At 44.6% G+C, this 22,013-nt stretch overlaps 1 protein-coding gene across 6 annotated transcripts in view; it reads left to right on the plus strand.

The window, feature by feature from the left end:
• Positions 1-22,013, plus strand: part of FGFR2 (fibroblast growth factor receptor 2) — a 189,184-nt gene that overhangs the window by 29,320 nt on the left and 137,851 nt on the right. For all 6 annotated transcript variants that reach the window (XM_030202600.1, XM_030202602.1, XM_030202601.1 and 3 more), the window contains exon 2: positions 8,162-8,404. In XM_030202600.1, coding sequence (XP_030058460.1) covers positions 8,221-8,404 — 184 coding nt within the window. In that variant the 5' untranslated portion in view covers positions 8,162-8,220. The remainder of the gene's footprint in view (positions 1-8,161; positions 8,405-22,013) is intronic.

Below are 22,013 nucleotides of genomic sequence, written 5' to 3' on the forward strand. Positions count from 1 at the left end.
TAGTAGTAGTATGTTGGGTCAGTGGGATATGCCTTCCTGAACAGGATTGTTTTTAGTTCTTTCCGGAAATTCAGGTGGCCGTACGTTGTTTTTACTGTTTGTGGCAGAGAGTTCCATAGTTTTTTTATTACATTTGTACCCCGCGCTTTCCCACTCATAGCAGGTTCAATGTGGCTTATGTATTATATACAGGTACTTATAGATCTTTAGAGACAGGAGATGTTACGTTGAATTGGAGACGAGCTGATGTGGTTCCTCTTCACAAACGTGGAGACAGGGAAGAAGTTAGAAACTACAGACTGTTGTGCGCTTAAGTAGGAAAAGCTGGATGCATATGTTGATTTGTATTTGAGTCCTGTGGTGCTTGGGTAATGAAAATTTAGGTATGTTCGTGCTGATCTTGTTGTGTTTCTAATTGGCAGGTCTATAAGGTCTGTCATGTATCCTGGGGCTTCGCCATAGAGAATTTTATGAACCATGGTGCAGATTTTGAAGGCAATATGCTCTTTGATTGGGAGCCAGTGCAGTTTTTCTCGGAGGGGTTTGGTGCTTTCAAAATGTGTTTTTCCAAATGTAAACCTGGCTGCCATGTTTTGAGCGGTTTGAAGTTTCTTTATGATTTGTTCTTTGCAGCCCGCATAGATTCCATTGCAGTAGTCTGCATGGCTTAGTACCATTGATTGTATCAGGTTACAGAATATTTCCCTCGGGAAGAATGGTTTCACATGTTTAAGTTTCCACATAGAGTGAAACATTTTCTTTATGGTAGATTTCGCTTGGTTCTCAAATGAGAGATTCCGGTCGATTGTTACTCCGAGAATTTTCAGGCTGTCTGCGATAGGAAGGGTATAACCTGCGGTGTTTACCCGCCAGCCCCATTGAATACGCCACACTTCTAGACTGTCTAGACCCAGAAGACGGAACATACCCAGCAGACAGAACTTGGACCGAATTTGAACTAATATCAGAAGACCTCATCTTTGAAACACTTAAAAGATTTGCCAAATCCCACTGCAAACTAGACGTATGCCCAAACAACCTCATGCAATCAGCTCCTCAACAATTCAAAAAAGACTTAACGAATCACGTAAACTTCATGCTACAAAACGGACTTTTCCCTAAAGAAAAAGGAAAAATTTTACTCACCCAAAGATACAAAGAAAAGCGCAAGCGAAATAACCAATTACAGACCAGTAGCATCCATACCACTAATAACCAAAATAACCGAAGGAATGGTAACTAAACAACTCACAAACTATCTAAACAAACACTCAATACTGCATGATGCCCAATCAGGATTCCGATCGAATCACAGCACAGAGACAGTATTAATTACTCTCATGACTAAATTTAAACAAATGATTGCAACCGGCAACAATATACTCCTTCTACAATTTGATATGTCAAGTGCCTTCGACATGGTTGACCACGAAATCCTATTACACATACTCGAATATTTTGGCATTGGAGGAAATGTCCTAAACTGGTTCAAGGGGTTCCTAACCCAGCGGTCATATCAAGTCACATCGAACTCAACAACGTCTGCTGCATGGACACCTGAATGTGGAGTACCACAAGGATCACCCCTCTCACCAACCATTTTCAACCTAATGATGACCCCCTTGGCAAAACTCCTATCAAACCACAACCTCAACCCATATATTTACGCCGACGATGTAACAATATACATCCCTTTCAAACAAGACATTAAAGAAATCTCCAATGAAATCAACCAAAGTCTACACATCATGAACACATGGGCAGATGCATTTCGTTTGAAACTAAATGCAGAAAAAACTCAATGCCTGATACTCACTTCCCAGTACAACACGAATGAATTCACTGCTATAAACACACCTAAACTAAACCTTCCAATCTCAGATACATTAAAAATCCTTGGAGTCACTATCGACCGCCACCTAACACTCGAAACTCATACAAACAACACAACCAAAAAGATGTTCTACTGCATGTGGAAACTGAAAAGAATAAGACCATTCTTCCCAAGATCCGTCTTTCGCAGCCTAGTGCAATCCCTCGTACTCAGCCATCTGGACTACTGCAACTCACTATACGCAGGTTGCAAAGAGCAAATACTGAGGAAACTTCAAACAGCCCAGAATACAGCAGCCAGACTCATCTTCGGAAAACCAAAATACGAAAGTGCAAAACCCTTACGAGAGAAGCTACACTGGCTCCCACTCAAGGAACGCATTACTTTTAAAGTATGCACATTAGTCCACAAAATCATTCACGGTGAAGCCCCAGCCTACATGTCTGATTTAATAGACTTACCACCCAGAAACGCTAAAAGATCATCCCGAACTTTCCTCAACCTCCACTTCCCTAATTGCAAGGGCTTGAAATACAAGGCGCTGCACGCGTCAACCTTTTCTTACATGAGCACGCAGTACTGGAACACACTACCACGCAACATGAAAGTGATCTACGAACAAACCACCTTCCGCAAATTATTGAAGACCCATCTTTTTGAGAAAATTTACGGAAAGAACTAAAACACATAAAGCCCACACTCATTGTTCAGTCATGCATCAATACAGCCACTCCTGTATTCTCATCCCCTGAAATCATACCACACTCACACCTTTACTCACAGATAATGTATACCAAGTGTGTTCCTGCTATATACTGCCCCTTTTTGTCTCCCTTGTTTCCTTCCAATGTCTCAGTGCTTTTCCATGTTTACACTCCTTATCGATATCATCACAATGTAATCCATAACCAAGTTGTAACAAATTGTATTTCCATGATTCATAATGTATTGTAAGCCACACTGAGCCCGCAAAAAGGTGGGAAAATGTGGGATACAAATGCAATAAAATAAATGTGTTGTATTGGGAAGAGATGATGAGACAGTGTGTTTTTTCTTTGTTGAGTTTTAATTGGAATGCGTTTGCCCAAGAGTCCATGATGCTCTGACTGAGTTTGATTTCATTGGTGATTTCTGCCAGGTCATGTTTGTATGGGATATATATTGTGACATCATCAGCATATATGCATGGGTTAAGGCCCTGAATGGCTAGTGGGGTCATTATGAGGCTGAAGAGAATCGGTGATAGTGGTGAATCTTGTGGTACTCCGCAGTCTGGTTTACAAGGTGATATGTTTTTGCTACCTTTCACTTGATGTTCTTGAGGTTAGGAAACCCTTGATCCAGTTGAGTGTATTTCCGCTGATTCCGAAGTGATTTAGGACCCTTAGTAGTATGTTGTGATTAACCATGTCAAATGCACTGGATATGTCAAATTGAAGGAGAAGTATGCTGTTATCTATTGCTATTTGTGCTATACTGTTTCGGTGCTGAGTAGGGGGCAGAATCCTGATTGGGATTCATGTAGTATTGTGAATTTGTCTATGTAATCATTGAGTTGTTTGGTTACCAAGCCTTCCATTAGTTTGGCTACCAGTGGGATCGGTGCTATCGGTCGGTAGTTGGTAATGTCATTTGTTTTTTTTTTTTGGTGTCTTTTGGTATTGGGGGTGAGTAGGATGTTGCCTTTGGGGAATGTGCCTTGTTGCAGCATAAAGTTTAGGCGGGATGTATTATGTAAGGTCTGTTATGAAGCAGTGGGGGGCGGATTTTATAAGGTAGCTGGGGCAGGTGTCCAGTTGACATTGACTGTTTGAGTACCTCTTAATTGCCTGGGTAACTGTGTCGGCAGTGAGGAGAGTGAAATTTGACCAGATTTGGTTCGCTGGGTATTCGCCAGGGGATGGGTCCAGTTCTTTGATGACGTTTTGGATATCCATGTTGTCTTGGTTCCTTCTTTTCCCTCCTTACTTGGACTTGTTTAATCCTGTGCTGAATGTCTGTCTTTGTCTTCTAGCCTGGTGTATGTTCAAACCTCTCCCACAGAATAATTTTCTGATAGTCTGAGCAGTCCTGAGGTTCAGCTTAGAGACTGGATGACTTCTTTTATCATGTCTCCTGTAGAACTTCTTACATCATGGGAGAGAATATCCTTGCTGGAGCAGCTTTCCCTCGCTGTTTTTTCATCACCAAAGTGTTTGAGGTTGTTCCATTTAAGTTAGAGGAGGAGATTGAGTCCGGGGCAGAAATATTAGACATATTCCACTGTCTCCTCCCCTTCATGAAGGTATGACTGTGCGGAGGCACAGATGGGCTTGACCCTTGGAGAATGTTTCAGAGCCTTTTTTCAGCCTCAATGGCTCACCTGAGGATGGCTTCCATGAAAGAGATCTGCAAAATTGTGATGTGGACATATTCACATCCTGTTACTGTCTGGAGAAGGAAATACGTCATGGAAAGGGGGGGGGGGGTTAATTTGTGGAACGGCCTCTCAGTGGACGTAGTGGATATGAAAACAATATCTGAATTCAAGAAAGCTTTGGATAAGTACATAGGATCTTTAAGAGACTGGATGACTTATTTTATCATGTCTCCTGTAGAACTTCTTACATTTCTGTCCTGGACTTGGTCTCCTCCTCTAACTTAAATGAAACAACCTCAGACACTTTGGTGATGGAGGGGAGGCGTCCAAGATGGCGTCAGGCTTTCACTGCAGTGGACGTCTGAGTTCCTAGCTGGTGCCTTTTCTACAGATTTCCTTGATTTGTTTTTCCTCTTTTCTCATGCCTGATATTAAAAGGAAGGGGGTCATCAAGACTGTTTCCTCACCAATCATTGAGGCCCCCTTTAACCAACGGCGAATTGACAGCTTTGCAGTTGTGCCCTCAAGGGTTAGCGCTGGGAGAGGATAGAGGAGTGTCCACTTCTTTGAAGCATGAAACATCTTTATCTTCCCCAGCTGGAAGTATACCGCTGTGTCCACCGGCCAGACTGGTGACTGCAGAAGACACAACTCTCGTGGGAGCAGACCACCGGAAACTGGGCCACAGAGAAATTCAACAAGAGCCGAATTAGGGGTTTCCATGGCAGATGCTTTGGATTGATTTTGGAAATCCACGTACGTGCAGGATGTCACTCACAGAAACAGAAGCCTGCGCGGCCGCGTTGCTCATCTGCAAGGGCAGGCTTCTAGATGGAATGTTGCTAGTGGAATAGCAACATTCCATCTAGAATCTCCAATAGTAGCAACAGAATCTCAATAGTAGCAACATTCCATCTAGAATCTCCAATAGTAGCAACAGAATCTCCAATAGTAGCAACAGTCCATGTAGAATCTACAAATAGTTTCAACATTCCATGTAGAATCTCAAAGAGTAGCAACATTCCATGTAGAATTTCAAATAGGGAAAGGGAAATGGGACTTGATATACCGCCTTTCTGAGGTTTTTTGAACTACATTCAAAGCAGTTTACATATATTCAGGTACTTATTTTGTACCGGGGCAATGGAGGGTTAAGTGACTTGCCCAGAGTCACAAGGAGCTGCAGTGGGAATTGAACTCAGTTCCCCAGGATCAAAGTCCACTGCACTAACCACTAGGCTACTCTTCCACTCCAGGGGATAGACTTTTAAGTTTTTTTCCTTAGCAAATTTCTACTTTTTTAAGTCTCCTACTTAATTTCAGGTTTCTCCTCCTCCACATTATTGTGGTCTAAGGGAAGAGTAAATTGTCTCTTGTTTATTCTATTTGTTACTATTATTACATAATATGTTCTGTATTTCTGATACAAGAGTTATCTTGCGTATTCTTTTTAAAATGCATAAATAAAAGAAAAAAAAACACACTTTGGTGATGAAAAAACAGTGAGGGAAAGCTGCTCCAGCAAAGACGTTCTTTCCCATGATGTAAGAAGTTCTACAGGAGACATGATAAAAGAAGTCATCCAGTCTCTAAGCTGAACCTCAGGACTGCTCAGACTATCAGAAAATTATTCTGTGGGAGAGGTTTGAACATACACCAGGCTAGAAGACAAAGACAGACATTCAGCACAGGATTAAACATGTCTACGTAAGGAGGGAAAAGAAGGAACCAAGCCAGCTGCTCAAGAAAATTTACACAGCACATACATATATACAAAGAAGAGACCTATAGGGGTCTCAAACCATAATTTTTAGATCCTTCTAAAAAAAAAAAGTGAAGGAGTAGCCTAGTGGTTAGTGCAGTGGACTTTGATCCTGGGGAACTGGGTTCGATTCCCACCGCAGCTCCTGTGGGCAAGTCACTTAACCCTCCACTGCCCCTGGTACAAATAAGTACCTGAATATATGTAAACCGCTTTGAATGTAGTTGCAAAAACCTCAGAAAGGCAGTATATTAAGTCCCATTTCCCTTTCCCCCTTTCCCTTATGACATCACAATATCAGAAGTGAGCCAAGTATCAGGCAATCAAGCCATTGTGACATCACTGATGAGGTTGGCTCTTATTGGTGGAATGAGTGGAGGAGTAGCCTAGTGGTTAGTGCAGTGGACTTTGATCCTGGGAAACTGGGTTCAGTTCCCACTGCAACTCCTTGTGACTCTGGACAAGTCACTTAACCCTCCATTGCCCCTGGTACAAAATAAGTACCTGAATATACTATGTAAACCGCTTTGAATGTAGTTGCAAAAACCTCAGAAAGGCAGTATATCAAGTCCCATTTCCCTTTCCCCCTTTCCCTTATGACATCACAATATCAGAAGTGAGCCAAGTATCAGGTAATCAAGCCATTGTGACATCACTGATGAGGTTGGCTCTTATTGGTGGAATGAGTGGAGGAGTAGCCTAGTGGTTAGTGCAGTGGACTTTGATCCTGGGGAACTGAGTTCAATTCCCACTTCATCTCCTTGTGACTCTGGGCAAGTCACTTAACCCTCCATTGCCCCTGGTACAAAATAAGTACCTGAATATATGTAAACCGCTTTGAATGTAGTTGCAAAAACCCCTTTCCCTTATGACATCACAATATCAGAAGTGAACCAAGTATCGGGCAATCAAGCCATTGTGACATCACTGATGAGGTTGGCTCTTATTGGTGGAATGAGTGGAGGAGTAGCCTAGTGGTTAGTGCAGTGGACTTTGATCCTGGGGACCTGAGTGATTCCCACTGCTGCTCCTTGTGACTCTGGGCAAGTCACTTAACCCTCCATCGCCCCGGGTACAAATAAGTACCTGTATATACTATGTAAACCGCTTTCAATGTAGTTGCAAAAACCACAGAAAGGCAGAATGTCCTCTCTTAAGGGAGAGGAAGCGATATGGGGAGACTGGACAGGCCATATGGTATTTGCCTGCTTTCATGTTTCTATGATTCCAGGCATGATGTGGTTTTTGGCCAGGTGTCTGTATGGAATTCTTTAATGCTTATAACTTTCATACCCTTACTGGACATACACAGGACTTGTACAGTGGTGATAAATGTTCAGGGAAATACACCCCTGCCCCGTTGAGCTTATAGTGTAAGGGGGTATGGGAGGTCACAGAGTGTCAGTGGCAGAATTGGTACTTGAAGCCTGATTTTTTTCCTGGTTCTCAGCCTGTTGCTCTGATCTCTTGGTCACTTCTTCATTCCCCTGGGGACCATTTTTATTATTTTCTGATTGCATTTATTTAAACTTTTATATCTTTTTGTCACAAAATGGACCTGTTGATAATTAAAACAAGCTTGTTTCATTGGTACTGTTTTTCCATTTTCTCTTTATTAGTTAAAAATGCTGCCGTCTGGGAGGCAGTATATCCGGTCTGTCCTCAGACAGCAATGTTGCTTACCTGTAATAGGTGTTCTCTGATGACAGCAGGATCTTGGTCCTTACAAAACTCACTCACGCCCCTAGGAATCGGCTTCTCCTGATTTTTACAGGGTTGTACGAGGAGATGTGACAAGCCCTACACATACATATAGAAAGTTCTGGTAACTTAGATTTTGTTTCCTTTCTCTCCCACCCGAAATTGCTTGCGATGTCACCCTGTGACCGCTAATATCCTGCTGTCCTTGGAGAACACCTGTTACAGACAAGCAGCTACGTGGGTTTTTTTTTCTAAAGTCTTGTAGTCGTCCTGAGGATAGACAGACCACAGCTATTACCATAGTTAGCTGAAATAAAATGTAGTCGTGCTCACGTTGATTTTAAAAAATTTTTTTTATATATAAAGGCTACCTTTTTATTTTAGTCGAGTACAGCAATACCTGTGGTTTGTGTCTGTTGGACTTTGGTACAACTAAGCCTCTGTGTTTGTTTTTTTCTTCCTTGGTCCTGAGGATGCCTAACACGTTTTCTCTTCTCCTCAACAGTAACTGAGAACGTGGAGGCTTTTGGCCTGGGCCGCAAAGGCGTTGTCCACGCTCCATGAATGCAACGGCGTGACCCGATGGCACCAGCATGCACTTGCAGCACTGGGAGAGGAGCAGCTGTTGGCTCGGAGAAGATGTTTCAGTTGTGTCACGTCATGGGCCTACTCATGGTTTCCACTTTAACCTTGGCCCTGGCCCGGCCCTCTTATGGCTTGCACGAGGACACCACCTTGGAACCAGATGGTGAGTTGGGTTGTTCGCTGTTTTTTGCTTATTCCTATGGTTGGTCATTAGCATTCCCTACTCAGGGCATTGGTCTCTGTGCTTTGTACCCGTAGCTTATTGAAACCTGCTTTTTTTTGTTCTGGATGAAAATCCCTTGCCTTGCTGTATAATAATTCTTCAGGTCTTTCTAGCTGGGACTCGTTGATGTGCATTTGAACCAATTCCACCCTGTCTACCCTACATCTGAGGGAAATTGAAGCTGTTAACATACCTCTAGGGCAGTAGGTAGCTTTGGCTTTGGCACTAGGCCACACAGAAGCATCAAACTGTACAGCATGCAGAAAGTATGGATGTGTGCGGTGCGTAACCCTACGGTGGGGTGGGGAGCTGCCAGTTAGCGGAAGTAATCTCTCCTGGTGCTTGCTTAAGATCTTCAGAAGGGTAGGGTGTAGATGACTACCTTAGAACAGAGTCATTGATCCCCTGCGGACAACAGGGTTTGGGGGGAGAGGGGGAATACCTCATAAACTGGAGTGATCCCAGGGCTGCTTGCTTCTGTATTTCTTTTCTAGCTCACTGCTGTTATCTCAAAACACTTGTCCTGCCTGTGGAGCCACAGACCCAGAACATACTTGTCCACTTAGGTACGTTTCTTTGTAATGAGAGCAGTGTGTTGTGTAGCATTGTGTGACGATGGTTACACCCAGGGGTGTGCTGGTAAATTTTTAACAACAGGCTCTTTCTTCAGACGTAGCCAGCTCTGCAGTTGGAAGGGCCAGGGGTGGCTGGGGGGGGGGGGGGGGGAGTCAACACTTGCCCCTCTCTCCTCCCTCCCTTCGTGCGGGCACGCTAGGCATACCTTTGCTGGCAGCCAATAAATGGACTGCCACCACTCCCAACGTCTTGCTCTGAGCAGCATGCTGGAACTTCTCACACATGCTCGAGAAGTCCCAGCCTGCTGCTCAGAGCTGGAAACAAGGAGCGGGGAGCAGCAGTAGTCTATTTACTTGGCTGGAAGGGCTCAGCATCCCCACCAGCAAAGTAAAAGAGAATTCAGCAGGGGGCCCAAGCCCACATTTTGGGAGCCAGTTGTTAAAGTAGCCATGGAGGGCCCTACTTTAACAACCGGCTCTTGCGAGCCTGTGAGAGCCTGCTCCAGCACGCCACTGGCTACACCCAGCATGATATGGCATTCTGGGTCTGCTGTAATGAATCGGGGGAGTAGGGGCGAGGGCGGACCTTGTCCAGGAAGAACTGAGCTTCCTTTGCAGTGGGTCAGAACTAATGGAAGAGGGAAACGTTCGGGCAGCAAAGTTTCAGTTCTTCTTGAAGTTGTTGAAGTCCAAGGTAGTTATTACATGGTGGCCTCATGAAGCTTTTCAGTTGTCTTGTCTGAGATTCTTGCTCTACTACAACAGTAAACATGGGCGAGTTATAACTGATTTATTACTGGTAACGGGCAGAACTTGCTCTGATATATTCAACCTGCTGGGTCAGAATTTTGGCAAAGAAACACTTTCCCTGTGTCGTTTGTCCTTCTGTACCAACGGTAACTTACCCTGCTTGAGTCCGGGGCACTTTTTTCCGGGTTGACTGCAGATACCAGGAGAGAGGGTACAGAGGATATGGTGATATGGGAGATGTGATGTCTGTTAAATCGGAGAGATCATGAGATGAAGTGTCAGGGGCAGGGAATGCTTCTTCGTTTGTGGGTGCCCAAGCTCTGCCCCCAACCCTTCCATACCATCCTAGTTCCCTCCTATGGCATCCAACATATCTCTCCTTCCGCCTGTACCTGTCAACCATACCCTCATGGTGTGGAGCATTTCTCCCCCCCCCCCCCCCCCCCCCCCCCAATGCTATTCAGCATCTCTCTCCTTCCCTCCCTCTCAATCCCTCATGGTCAACAGCATCTCTCTTCCTCCTCCTTGGTCTGTTAGAGCACACGGGAACATCAAATGCCTTCTGATCATCGATTCTCACCTTTGGGTCATGGGTTTTAATGCAGAAATGAATTCTGTCGGTATGATGGAATCTGTGTATCGGGGATGGCAGTGGAGCTCTGGTTTTGCCTGTGAAAGGGACCTATTTACCTATTCCACCAGTGGTTGAAGAAAAGAGATGCTGGTGTCAGCCTGGAGATCCTGGGTTCTGCTCTGTCTTAGTTTATCCACCGATACTGCCCCCACTCCCCTCCCCCTGTCCCTTTCCCTTTAGTGGTTGGGCTGTGCAGGGCTGGGCACTTAGAATACTCTGGTTGATTTGTGTTTTGTTGTATTTAAAACTTTTGTATTATGTTATGATTGTATTCTTTGAGAATATGATGATTGTACATTTTTTTGTTTGTTTATTCTTATCTATATTTATTTATTAGGATTTATTTACCGCTTTTTTGAAGGAATTCACTCAAGGCGGTGTACAGTAAGAATAAATCAAACACGAGCAATAGACAATTTTGTATTTTTTTATTTAGTCTTTTCTATGTAATTTGCCTCGGGCTGATAGGTGAGGCGTGTAATGAAATAGAGTCTTCTATTGAGTTTGGATTCACTCTTTGTGTTGTCCCGGGCAGTGATTGAGACATAATATATTCATCTGTCATCGGCTAGGAATATCGGTTGGTAATAAGATCCTACCAAGGAAAGTTGGACTCTCATCACCACTTTATGAAGCGACTGCCTGCCAGTGCGTGGAGGGGGAGGAGGAGGGGGAAGGGGGGACAGAGAAGCTGATAAAGGCTCTGGAGATCAGCCAGCAGGGTTGGGTGGGGGGGGGGGGGGGGTTAAGGGAATGGCTGTAGAAGAGAAAAGAAGGGCTGACCACATGAACTCATAATTTACATGTGAAAATGGCTTATTTCTGGGCTAAGCAGCATAAAATGTATTGAACTTTTTGGGGATCTTTCCAGGTATTTGTGACCTGGATTGGCCACTGTTGGAAACAGGACGCTGGGCTTGATGGACCTTTGCTCTGTCCCAGTGTGGCAATACTTATGTTGCCAGAGAACGTAGTAAAAGCAGTTAGCTTGGCAGGGTTTAAAAAAAAGGTTTGGATGGCTTCCATAGACCAATCTTAAAATGGACTTGGGGAAAATCCACTGCTTATTTCTGATATAAGCAGCATAAAATGTACTGTTTTGGGATCTTGCCAGGTATTTGTGACCTGGATTGGCCACTGTTGGAAACAGGACGCTGGGCTTGATGGACCTTTGCTCTGTCCCAGTGTGGCAATACTTATGTTGCCAGAGAACGTAGTAAAAGCAGTTAGCTTGGCAGGGTTTAAAAAAAGGTTTGGATGGCTTCCATAGACCAATCTTAAAATGGACTTGGGGAAAATCCACTGCTTATTTCTGATATAAGCAGCATAAAATGTACTGTTTTGGGATCTTGCCAGGTATTTGTGACCTGGATTGGCCACTGTTGGAAACAGGACGCTGGGCTTGATGGACCTTTGCTCTGTCCCAGTGTGGCAATACTTATGTTGCCAGAGAATGTAGTAAAAGCAGTTAGCTTGGCAGGGTTTAAAAAAAGGTTTGGATGGCTTCCATAGACCAATCTTAAAATGGACTTGGGGAAAATCCACTGCTTATTTCTGGGCTAAGCAGCATAAAATGTATTGAACTTTTTGGGGATCTTGCCAGGTATTTGTGACCTGGATTGGCCACTGTTGGAAACAGGACGCTGGGCTTGATGGACCTTTGCTCTGTCCCAGTGTGGCAATACTGATCAAGGGTATCTTTGTGTGTATATTCAGCGGCTAAAAATACCCTTGTTCATCCCAAGTTGTGTGTATTGAACAGACAGTGCCACTGGCCCGATACAGTTCATGATGCACCAGCCAACCTTGTGTCTGGAAAATGACTTAAAGCGCGTTTTTTTTTGGCAAGCCTTCCCTGATGTGTCGTACAGGCTGCTGGATTACAGTTCTGTGTGTTTTCTGTTTGATTTTACTGCATAGTTCTTGTTTAACTATTTTGTATGTTGTGCTGTAACCCTCTCAGGATCGCAGGTGATGCTTTATGTAAACATTATTCTGAATCTGATGCTTAAGGAATTTTTGTTTTTAGTGTGTTGAGTTTTAGGAATTACAAAAGATAAAACACAGAAGCTTTTTATTATATATTTTTCCTTTTACTGTTGTTTTTTTTTTTCTGGTTTGTAAACCATTTTGAATGACATTTTAGTCAGGAAAATGGTCTATAAATGGAGATTTTCTCTGTCTGGATGAACGTTCATCTCACGGCACAGACCGCTGGGGTGTGAAGCCTCCTTGTATCGTCGTTCAAAATGTGGCTGCATCGGTGATTTGCGAGTGAATTTATTTTCTTTCCCTTTGCTTCGGAGGGAGACGTCATTTTTTCTTCCTGCTTTGCTGTCTTTTCCTCCTTCTACATTTATTTATTTATTTATTGCACTTGTATCCCACATTTTCCCACCTATTTGCAGGCTCAATGTGGCTTACAAAGCCCTGTTATGGCATCGCCATTCCAGGGTATAGAATACAATTGGTGTTATACAGAAGTCAAGGAAAACAAGAGGATCTGATCAAGTCGTTATAGAAAGATATTTTCTGAATATAGGTAGATAGGTGTAGTGTCATAGTTAGATACCAGCTGTGCTTTGAGTTGGTCCTTTTCATCGGGTTTGGGGAGCTGAAGCGCTGCCCACATCCTGGATAAAGATGTTGCACAGTGATCAGGACATGTAGCAGAGGTTAAACTGACCCAGGAGTAGCGGAGGTAGAGCTTTGTGTGGGAAATGAAAGAGCAGGAAAGTGCTGCAGGGCAGGATTAAGGTGTTCTGCGGAGCTGTCTGGGCAGGGTCTCGGTGGCAGGACAGGAGTGAGGTGCTCTAGGAGAGAGCTGTTTTTCTGGACGAGCAGGGCAGGATTAAGGTGTACTGTGAGCCGTCTGGGCAGGGTCTCGGTGGCACAGCAGGGCAGGAGTGAGGTGCATTGGCAGATCTGTTTTGGTTGGGGATGGGGAGCTCAGTACAGAATGAGGGAGGGGCAGAGATGAAAAGCACAGGTACAAATCAAAGTAGGGTATACACAAAAAGTAGCAATTACGAGTTATCTTGTTGGGCAGACTGGATGGACCGTGCAGGTCTTTTTCTGCCGTCATCTACTATGTTACTATGTATGCTGTAGTTGGCACTGAGGTGAATACCCTATTTGTAGGACTAGTTCAAAGGGCAAGAAGCATAAAGAGAAAAAAAGCTCAGTTTGTATCAGAAGACAGAGAGAGTCTAAAAGGATGAAAAGTGTACTGGGGGGGGGGGGGGGGGGGGGGGGGGGGTAGGGTGTGTTCACAAACCTGCCTCTGCAAAGCAACATATATGATTTCAGAGTAGATCAAAAGTCTCCAATACTTCTGGAAATAATTCTTGTGTAGCTAATACGTAGCTTGTTCACGATAGTCCTGGAAGCAGGTCCAGAGGCAGCACAAGAAATCCACGGTGCTGAGAAACGGTCATGGAGATAAGGCTGAATTTCAGTCCCAAGAAGAGCAGCAGTAGTGCAGGTTTCAGGGGCTGCCATTCCGCTGAACCGGCGTGTGTTGCGACTGACCGCCACGGGGGTGAGTGACTTGTCTGGTAACGAGGACAGTCGCTATAGACTGGTCGTGATGTCTGCCGCTGGTTACGTTTTCACAGAATTCCCGGGTACTGCTTACGTTATCACGGGCAGCGGATGAGGTGCGGCAGCCCTCAAGGTGTGACCCCTTCTGCTTTGGGCGGAGAACAAGCCTGGTAGTGTTGAGGGCTCAAACCCCTGCCTTTCAGAAAACATGTAGTCCAGAGATTTATGCAACATTTAGTTTTACGATACCTGCTGTCAATCCGTTGGTGATTCTCTTTGTATTTTAGTAATAGATAAACAGTTTACATATGTATTAGGGCTTATTCACCAAGGCAGTGTATAGCAAGAATAACCTTGACACAGGCAACGTTCAATCAAGGCAGTAAAAAAAACATTCAAATAACGGCACACCCTGTAGCACAGGGCACTACGTCCAATGTCAACACCACACACACGAGAGAGGGGGGTAAGTGGAGGTGGGACACACGGACAGATAAGAGAGCAACGGGAGTTTGAAAAGTGGGGCTAACTTAAGGAAAATGATGCTTATTTGCTGCCGCTTTTAGTACTTGTGTGAGATTAGCTGGTTAGTTGTTTCCTGTGCCAGCCAGTGTCACTTCCTGTGTGTCTGTTTGACTAGCAGGTTAGTTACTTCTTCCATTAAAGGCCTGGTTGAAGAGCCAAGCTTTCACCTGCTTCCTGAAGTAGAGATAGTCTTGTGTTAAGCGGAGCCTTTCAGGCAATGCGTTCTAGAGTGTGGGGGCTACTCCGGAGAAGGCTCGCTTGCGGGTATCACATCGCGTAATGTCTTTTGGAGAGGGTGTAGTTAGTGAAAGTCCTTGGGAGGACCTTAGTGTCCTTGGTGGTGTGTGGAAAATAGTGAAGGGTATAAGCAAAGACAGAGCATATAGATAGGTAAGAGAGTAAGAGGAGTTAGAAAGTAAGGTGATTGATTTAAAGAAAGTTGCATATGAGGTCAGAGAGATGGTTAAATATTATCTCAGCTAGGGTAGGAGTAGGTAAACATGTCCTGCTGCAGAATATGTAGCCTGAGTACTCCTTGTGTGTATGAGTGAGACTAATAAGTTAGTTACTTCTTCGGTATCACATCATATAATGTCTTTTGGGGAGGGTGTGTCTAGGGAAACTCCTTGGGAGGACCTTAATGTCCTTGAAGGTATGTAGAAGAAGGTGATCCAGTTCTTCAAGTACTTGGAGCCATTTCCTTTTAAGGGCCTTGAAGGTCAGACACAGTTACAGTGTTAGTCCTGTTTTGTATTGGTTTCCAGTGAAGATTTTGCAGAAATGGTGTGATGTGGGTCACGTCGCTTGCAACCTTCTATCGGTCTACCTCAGCACCATATACGTGTTTCCCTGTAGACTTCTTGTTGCTCGCATGCGGACTGATGTGAGACTCGGTTGAAACGCCTTTACATAGTGAAGGATCCTGGTGGCCCCTAGTAAGAAGGGGAGAGTGCTGGCGAGTTTCTGAAGCAGGAGAGCTTGCCAAGTGGCTAGTTCTGCAAGGTGCTACCCTGCTCAGGAGGATTATAAAGGTGTGCTGACAGTGATCCACCCAGGCTAAAAGATGCATGAGTGAAATTAACCCTTGTGCAGACTGATGTCAGGGTGCATTTTTCTGACTACTTGTCGCAGATAAGCACTCTGCATTGCTCTTCATGCAGATCAGTGTATGAGAGACACAAATCGGAATAGGATGGGTAGACTCTTCCAAGGAACACAACGGAGACGCAATGATTCTTGTACATAAACATTTATTAAAACTACATCAAAAAACTGTACACAGCATCTGTGTTTTGGCACATAAGCACCTGCCTCAGGAGTCTGAGAATACGGTGGACGCTAGCAACACTTTCCTTTTCCCTCTCAGCAGGATCGGATGAACAATATACGTTAGTGTAGACCATATTCCCAGACAGCTGAGGAAGGCGTCTCCCTTGTGTTCCTTGGAAGACCTTACTCTTTGATTTGTGTGCACCACAGTCGTAGGGATACAGCGTTTCTCCACCCTTTGTGGCTGACCTCTCCGATCAGCATATGAGGTCATATATCTGTATAGTGGGTTTCAGTAGCACGAGATGCATGATCCCTCTGCAGTTAAAGCAGATACCTAAACACAAACTTTAATTCCATTTCAAACAACTTTTAATCTTTCTATTTACAATGTAATTAGTTTCATATGTAGTACAACACTGTACCCAAAATTGGAAAATATTCATGTATTACCACACATGAAATACTAATCAATACAAAAAAACACCGTACTAGCCATTGAGTTTGGGGGAGGGTAAGGGTTGAAGGAGCAGCTTGATTGAGGTCAGATACAGTGGGGGAAATAAGTATTTGATCCCTTGCTGATTTTGTAAGTTTGCCCACTGACAAAGACATGAGCAGCCCATAATTGAAGGGTAGGTTATTGGTAACAGTGAGAGATAGCACATCACAAATTAAATCCGGAAAATCACATTGTGGAAAGTATATGAATTTATTTGCATTCTGCAGAGGGAAATAAGTATTTGATCCCTCTGGCAAACAAGACCTAATACTTGGTGGCAAAACCCTTGTTGGCAAGCACAGCGGTCAGACGTCTTCTGTAGTTGATGATGAGGTTTGCACACATGTCAGGAGGAATTTTGGTCCACTCCTCTTTGCAGATCATCTCTAAATCATTAAGAGTTCTGGGCTGTCGCTTGGCAACTCGCAGCTTCAGCTCCCTCCATAAGTTTTCAATGGGATTAAGGTCTGGTGACTGGCTAGGCCACTCCATGACCCTAATGTGCTTCTTCCTGAGCCACTCCTTTGTTGCCTTGGCTGTATGTTTTGGGTCATTGTCGTGCTGGAAGACCCAGCCACGACCCATTTTTAAGGCCCTGGCGGAGGGAAGGAGGTTGTCACTCAGAATTGTATGGTACATGGCCCCATCCATTCTCCCATTGATGCGGTGAAGTAGTCCTGTGCCCTTAGCAGAGAAACACCCCCAAAACATAACATTTCCACCTCCATGCTTGACAGTGGGGACGGTGTTCTTTGGGTCATAGGCAGCATTTCTCTTCCTCCAAACACGGCGAGTTGAGTTCATGCCAAAGAGCTCAATTTTTGTCTCATCTGACCACAGCACCTTCTCCCAATCACTCTCGGCATCATCCAGGTGTTCACTGGCAAACTTCAGACGGGCCGTCACATGTGCCTTCCGGAGCAGGGGGACCTTGCGGGCACTGCAGGATTGCAATCCGTTATGTCGTAATGTGTTACCAATGGTTTTCGTGGTGACAGTGGTCCCAGCTGCCTTGAGATCATTGACAAGTTCGCCCCTTGTAGTTGTAGGCTGATTTCTAACCTTCCTCATGATCAAGGATACCCCACGAGGTGAGATTTTGCGTGGAGCCCCAGATCTTTGTCGATTGACAGTCATTTTGTACTTCTTCCATTTTCTTACTATGGCACCAACAGTTGTCTCCTTCTCGCCCAGCGTCTTACTGATGGTTTTGTAGCCCATTCCAGCCTTGTGCAGGTGTATGATCTTGTCCCTGACATCCTTAGACAGCTCCTTGCTCTTGGCCATTTTGTAGAGGTTAGAGTCTGACTGATTCACTGAGTCTGTGGACAGGTGTCTTTCATACAGGTGACCATTGCCGACAGCTGTCTGTCATGCAGGTAACGAGTTGATTTGGAGCATCTACCTGGTCTGTAGGGGCCAGATCTCTTACTGGTTGGTGGGGGATCAAATACTTATTTCCCTCTGCAGAATGCAAATAAATTCATATACTTTCCACAATGTGATTTTCCGGATTTAATTTGTGATGTGCTATCTCTCACTGTTACCAATAACCTACCCTTCAATTATGGGCTGCTCATGTCTTTGTCAGTGGGCAAACTTACAAAATCAGCAAGGGATCAAATACTTATTTCCCCCACTGTAGGTGTGGCAGAGGCTTAATGGCAATGGGGACAAGAGACCCCCACAGGATATCTGGTTAGACAATGTTTGTATTCCATGAGTGTCCCTTGGAGTATGGCTTGACTCTTTTTAAAGTTTTCATTGCTAAATATCTGTTGTGTGTTAATTGTGTTTTTTGTACAACTTTGCATTCAAATTTGGTGATAGTAGTGCGGGTGATGGTCTTTATGAGATCAAATTGTTGCAACTCTCCTTAGGCAGGTTGCAACAAAGATCTTTGAAAAGGTGTGGCCAGGATTATCGGACTACTGCATCCCTATAACCATTTCTTCCTTGCGCTTCAGCAATTACCTTGGTTACCTGTTGATTTTTGTGTTCATTTTAAATGGTTGGCAACTATTTTTAAAGTATTTTGTGGTGTTTGTATGTGTTTGTGCTTGGATAATAAATTTGAAAAGTATGTTTCAGGTCGCTGGCTGAGGCTTGACTGGAGAGGAGGAGAGGAAAACCTTTTTCAATTTTGGGACTCTCTTGGTGTTCTGACTCTGATGCTTAGTGAAGTCTTGGATGATTGTTTTTTAGACCAGCATTTCACACAGTGAGTGGGGTCACTGTTAAGACTGTTGTGTATTTGGTGAACGGAGGGAATTATTTGCTAACGGATCGGGGTTCTTATCCATGAGCTGGTTGGAAGCATGTGCAAGTTTAGTAGAATGTGCCATTTTGTGATTTCTGTAGTGGATTGAGTGGGAGGGATGATAAGCAATTTGTATTGTAAATTCTTTCAGGGTTTTTTTTAAAGGGAAGATATTAATACATTTGAAAGAATGAATGAGTGAATAAATAACATTTTAATCAGCCTGGTGGTGGGGCCCAAGCCAGTTGACAGAGTTAGAAAGTGGTTAGTGGAAAATGAGGAAATTGGGGTTATCTATGAAGTACTTCTTGGAGGAGTCTAGAGTCTGATTCTGTTCAATATTTTTGTTATTGCAGAGGGGCTAGTAACATTGCATGTTCTTGTAAATAATATACAGAACTGCGACAGAGCCGATATCCTGATACCGACAAAATGAGAACTGATCTAAGAAGGTCTGGAGAGGTCAAGAGTTCGGCAGTTAGATTAAGGGGAAAATATACGCAGAAATCCCAGGGAACAGTTCAAAGTGGGGGCGGGTGAGATACTTTTGATGATCTAGAGGAGAATGTTGAGGTGATCATCGCAAACATGTCAAGGCAATAGCTAAAGGGAACGTTAAATCAATGGGCCAAGGTATCATCTACAGACAAAAATGAAATGGCAGTACTTCGGTACAGGGCCTTTATGAAAACTGGGATTTTCTGAATGTACATGAGGCATATTGGAGGTGGGTGCATGAATTGGGAAAGGTGGGGGAGATGACTTGCTCTACTTATGCTTTGCTGGGTGGATTAGTTTGGCTGATGGGGATCCCCAGGTTTATCAGCCATGTGATCAGAGGACGCACTGACATTATACATTTTTTGCAAACGGTCTTTTTCAAGACCCTACCTTAGTGTATTTTCACATTGAAAGGACACTGCATTGAAGACTTTGTCCACTAGTTGTCACCTACAGATTTCTGAAGCAGGTCCCAGGCCGAAACACGGTGCTGTGTTGAGTCTTTTCATGAATTAATTGTCCTTAAAGCATCAAGGTTGTCCCTTTTGTTTCTGGGGTCCAAGGTAAATTTCCCACTTGTCTTCTTTTGTTATTTGATCCCCAGGTTCTGCCAGATAAAGACAGAACTGAGTTGGCCGACTGTGGTGGCGGGAATGTTTGCCTTGGCTCCCTACTGCTCTTTCCCTCTTACCTCAAAGCCAGAACAGCAAGCATGTTGAGAATGTGTGGTCATGGGGCCATCGTTTTCTGATGCTGATCTCGTGCATTATGAAACGAGTATCAGGAAGTGCTGACCCCATGACTGTGTTTTGAACCTGCTTGTGGTGCCGGCCTTAACGAGGAGGAAGAGTGGTGAGAGTTGGAAGGGGAATTGCAAGAAAATCCATGGTGAGAGTAGAAGCAAGCACAGGGCTGGTTCATCTAGGTCACCTTTGCACCAGCCCTGCCAGAAACGAGTATCTTTTAATGACAAGGAAGTGCTGGCATGAGGTCCAAGAATGAGACCTAAAGGGTCAGACTCAGGAATAGTTCTTCAGAGAACGAGTGATAGATTCATGCCCCTCACAGGAAGACTGTGGAAGCAAGGACCGTGCTGGAGTTCAGTCGTGTAGTTCAGTAGAGTCTGGGATAAGGATGGATCCTTGGTCTTCACTCATAGTCCTCGAGGACTGCAAACGGGTTTTTCAGGATATGCCTAATGAATATGCATGTAGGAGATTTGCAAGCCTACAACCTCCCTTGTGTGCAAACCTTTTCATGCATTCTCATTAGGGACATCCTGAAAACCTAACCTTTTGGCAACCCTTGAGAACTGTGAGTGAGGAGCAAAGGAGAGCCCTAGCTGTCAAGAAAAGGGGAAGCGGTCTACGGGGAAGGGCTTCCCAGTTCTGTCCTGATGACCCTCTGGCCAGTCGAGTTTCTGGATATGCACAATGGGCATGTATTGAGTTTCCTGTGCCCTCACATTTACCACTTTCATGTTCTCCATGGATATCCTTAAAATTTGATGGGGACAAGCTTGGAAGCCTTGCTGCACAGCACTTCACCAGAAGGAAATTGGGTAGATCAGATAGACCTTTCTAGTCTCATCTGTTGCCCGATGGCTGTTTCTCTGAATTGGTATTTCCAATTGAGATTAAGGGTCTGGTGGGACACGGGGAATTTGCCCAGTACAGAAGGCAGGTGGCCTTGGTCTGTCTATAGGGGATCCAGCGACTCTGGTATGTAAGATGGTCTGGATGGTGGGTAGGGGTTGGGCAGTGGTATGTAGGGAGTCCCATAGCTATAGAGTTTGGACATTTAATAGTAGGGTCCAGGGAGCAGTGGTGATGCTGTAGATATTCCCTTTGTTACTACTATTGCTCCGTAGAAGAAAGGGTTAAAGGATTTCTCATGCTGGAGGTGGGGCCCCGATTCTATTCAGTTCAGCCTTTATAGGCTGTTGGCAAGTCCTGACATTTTTGCCATTCGGAGCTCAGCGTCAGTCACATCATAGGTGTTCCTCACCCACAAAGTAAACCTTTCTGGCTGTTTGCTTGCAGCTTTGAGGGAGGGGAGGAGAAAGAAGGGGCCTTTTGGTAGGGAAGCTGCAGGCCCTCAGCCCTGCCGCACCTGTGGGCTGCTCCCTTCACAGGAAAAGCATGTCCGTCTGTCTGAGGGGTCCCCACCTCCAAGAGCTGCCCTATCATTTAACCCCTACAGTGCCGTGAGCGGAGCAGAGCGAAGGTATGAGGAAGAAAAATTTAATACCACCACACTGTACCTGTTAACCCTTTAGGGCAGGCAGCGACTCTTAACTGAAACCTGAAGGGTCTCGTGCCAAGATTTAGCTGGCTGAAAGGGGCAGGTCAAGAGACGTTATTTGGGGTTTATGACAGCTGCTGAGCCCTAGTTACTACAAATAGTTATCCTAAATCTAATCAACCAGATGTAGGTGAATTTTCAAATAACAGGCTAGAACGCTGCGACTTTTTGCTGGTGATTTGCATGCGGTAGAGCGCATTGGGTTCGTTTGTGCTCGTTCGGCTTAGAGCAGCAGACGTTTAAATTGGAATCGAGATGGGCTATCTCTGGGACTCCTAATGCAGGGCCTGCTCTAAATACATAGAGAAAAGGACGTTTATGCGCTGGTCATGTGCCACGTGAACCTCCATGTTAGAGAAATAAATGTCAAAATGAGCACATAAATGTTTATCTCATCCATTTTAGAAATAGGAAACGTTTGGTCTTTCCTGGAGCTGTCACAGAGCCTGGTATCCCATGCTCTCGTTTGGTGGGGGGAGGGGGGAGAACATCAAGCACGGGGAGGGGAATTAAGGGGGTGACCTCTCCAAATCCTAGTAGTGCAGCTCTGCTCAATAGGAACAATTTTGTCCAAAACCTAGATGTCCGAGGTAGCAGGTGTAAATCCCGCCACTGATTCCTCTTCGGAAATGGGGAATAAACATTCATTTTTTAAAGTCTGCCCTAATCCTGCCCAAAGCACACCC

The sequence above is a fragment of the Microcaecilia unicolor genome, chromosome 5 (assembly GCF_901765095.1).
Source record: "Microcaecilia unicolor chromosome 5, aMicUni1.1, whole genome shotgun sequence".
In the NCBI taxonomy this organism is placed as follows: Eukaryota; Metazoa; Chordata; class Amphibia; order Gymnophiona; family Siphonopidae; genus Microcaecilia; species Microcaecilia unicolor.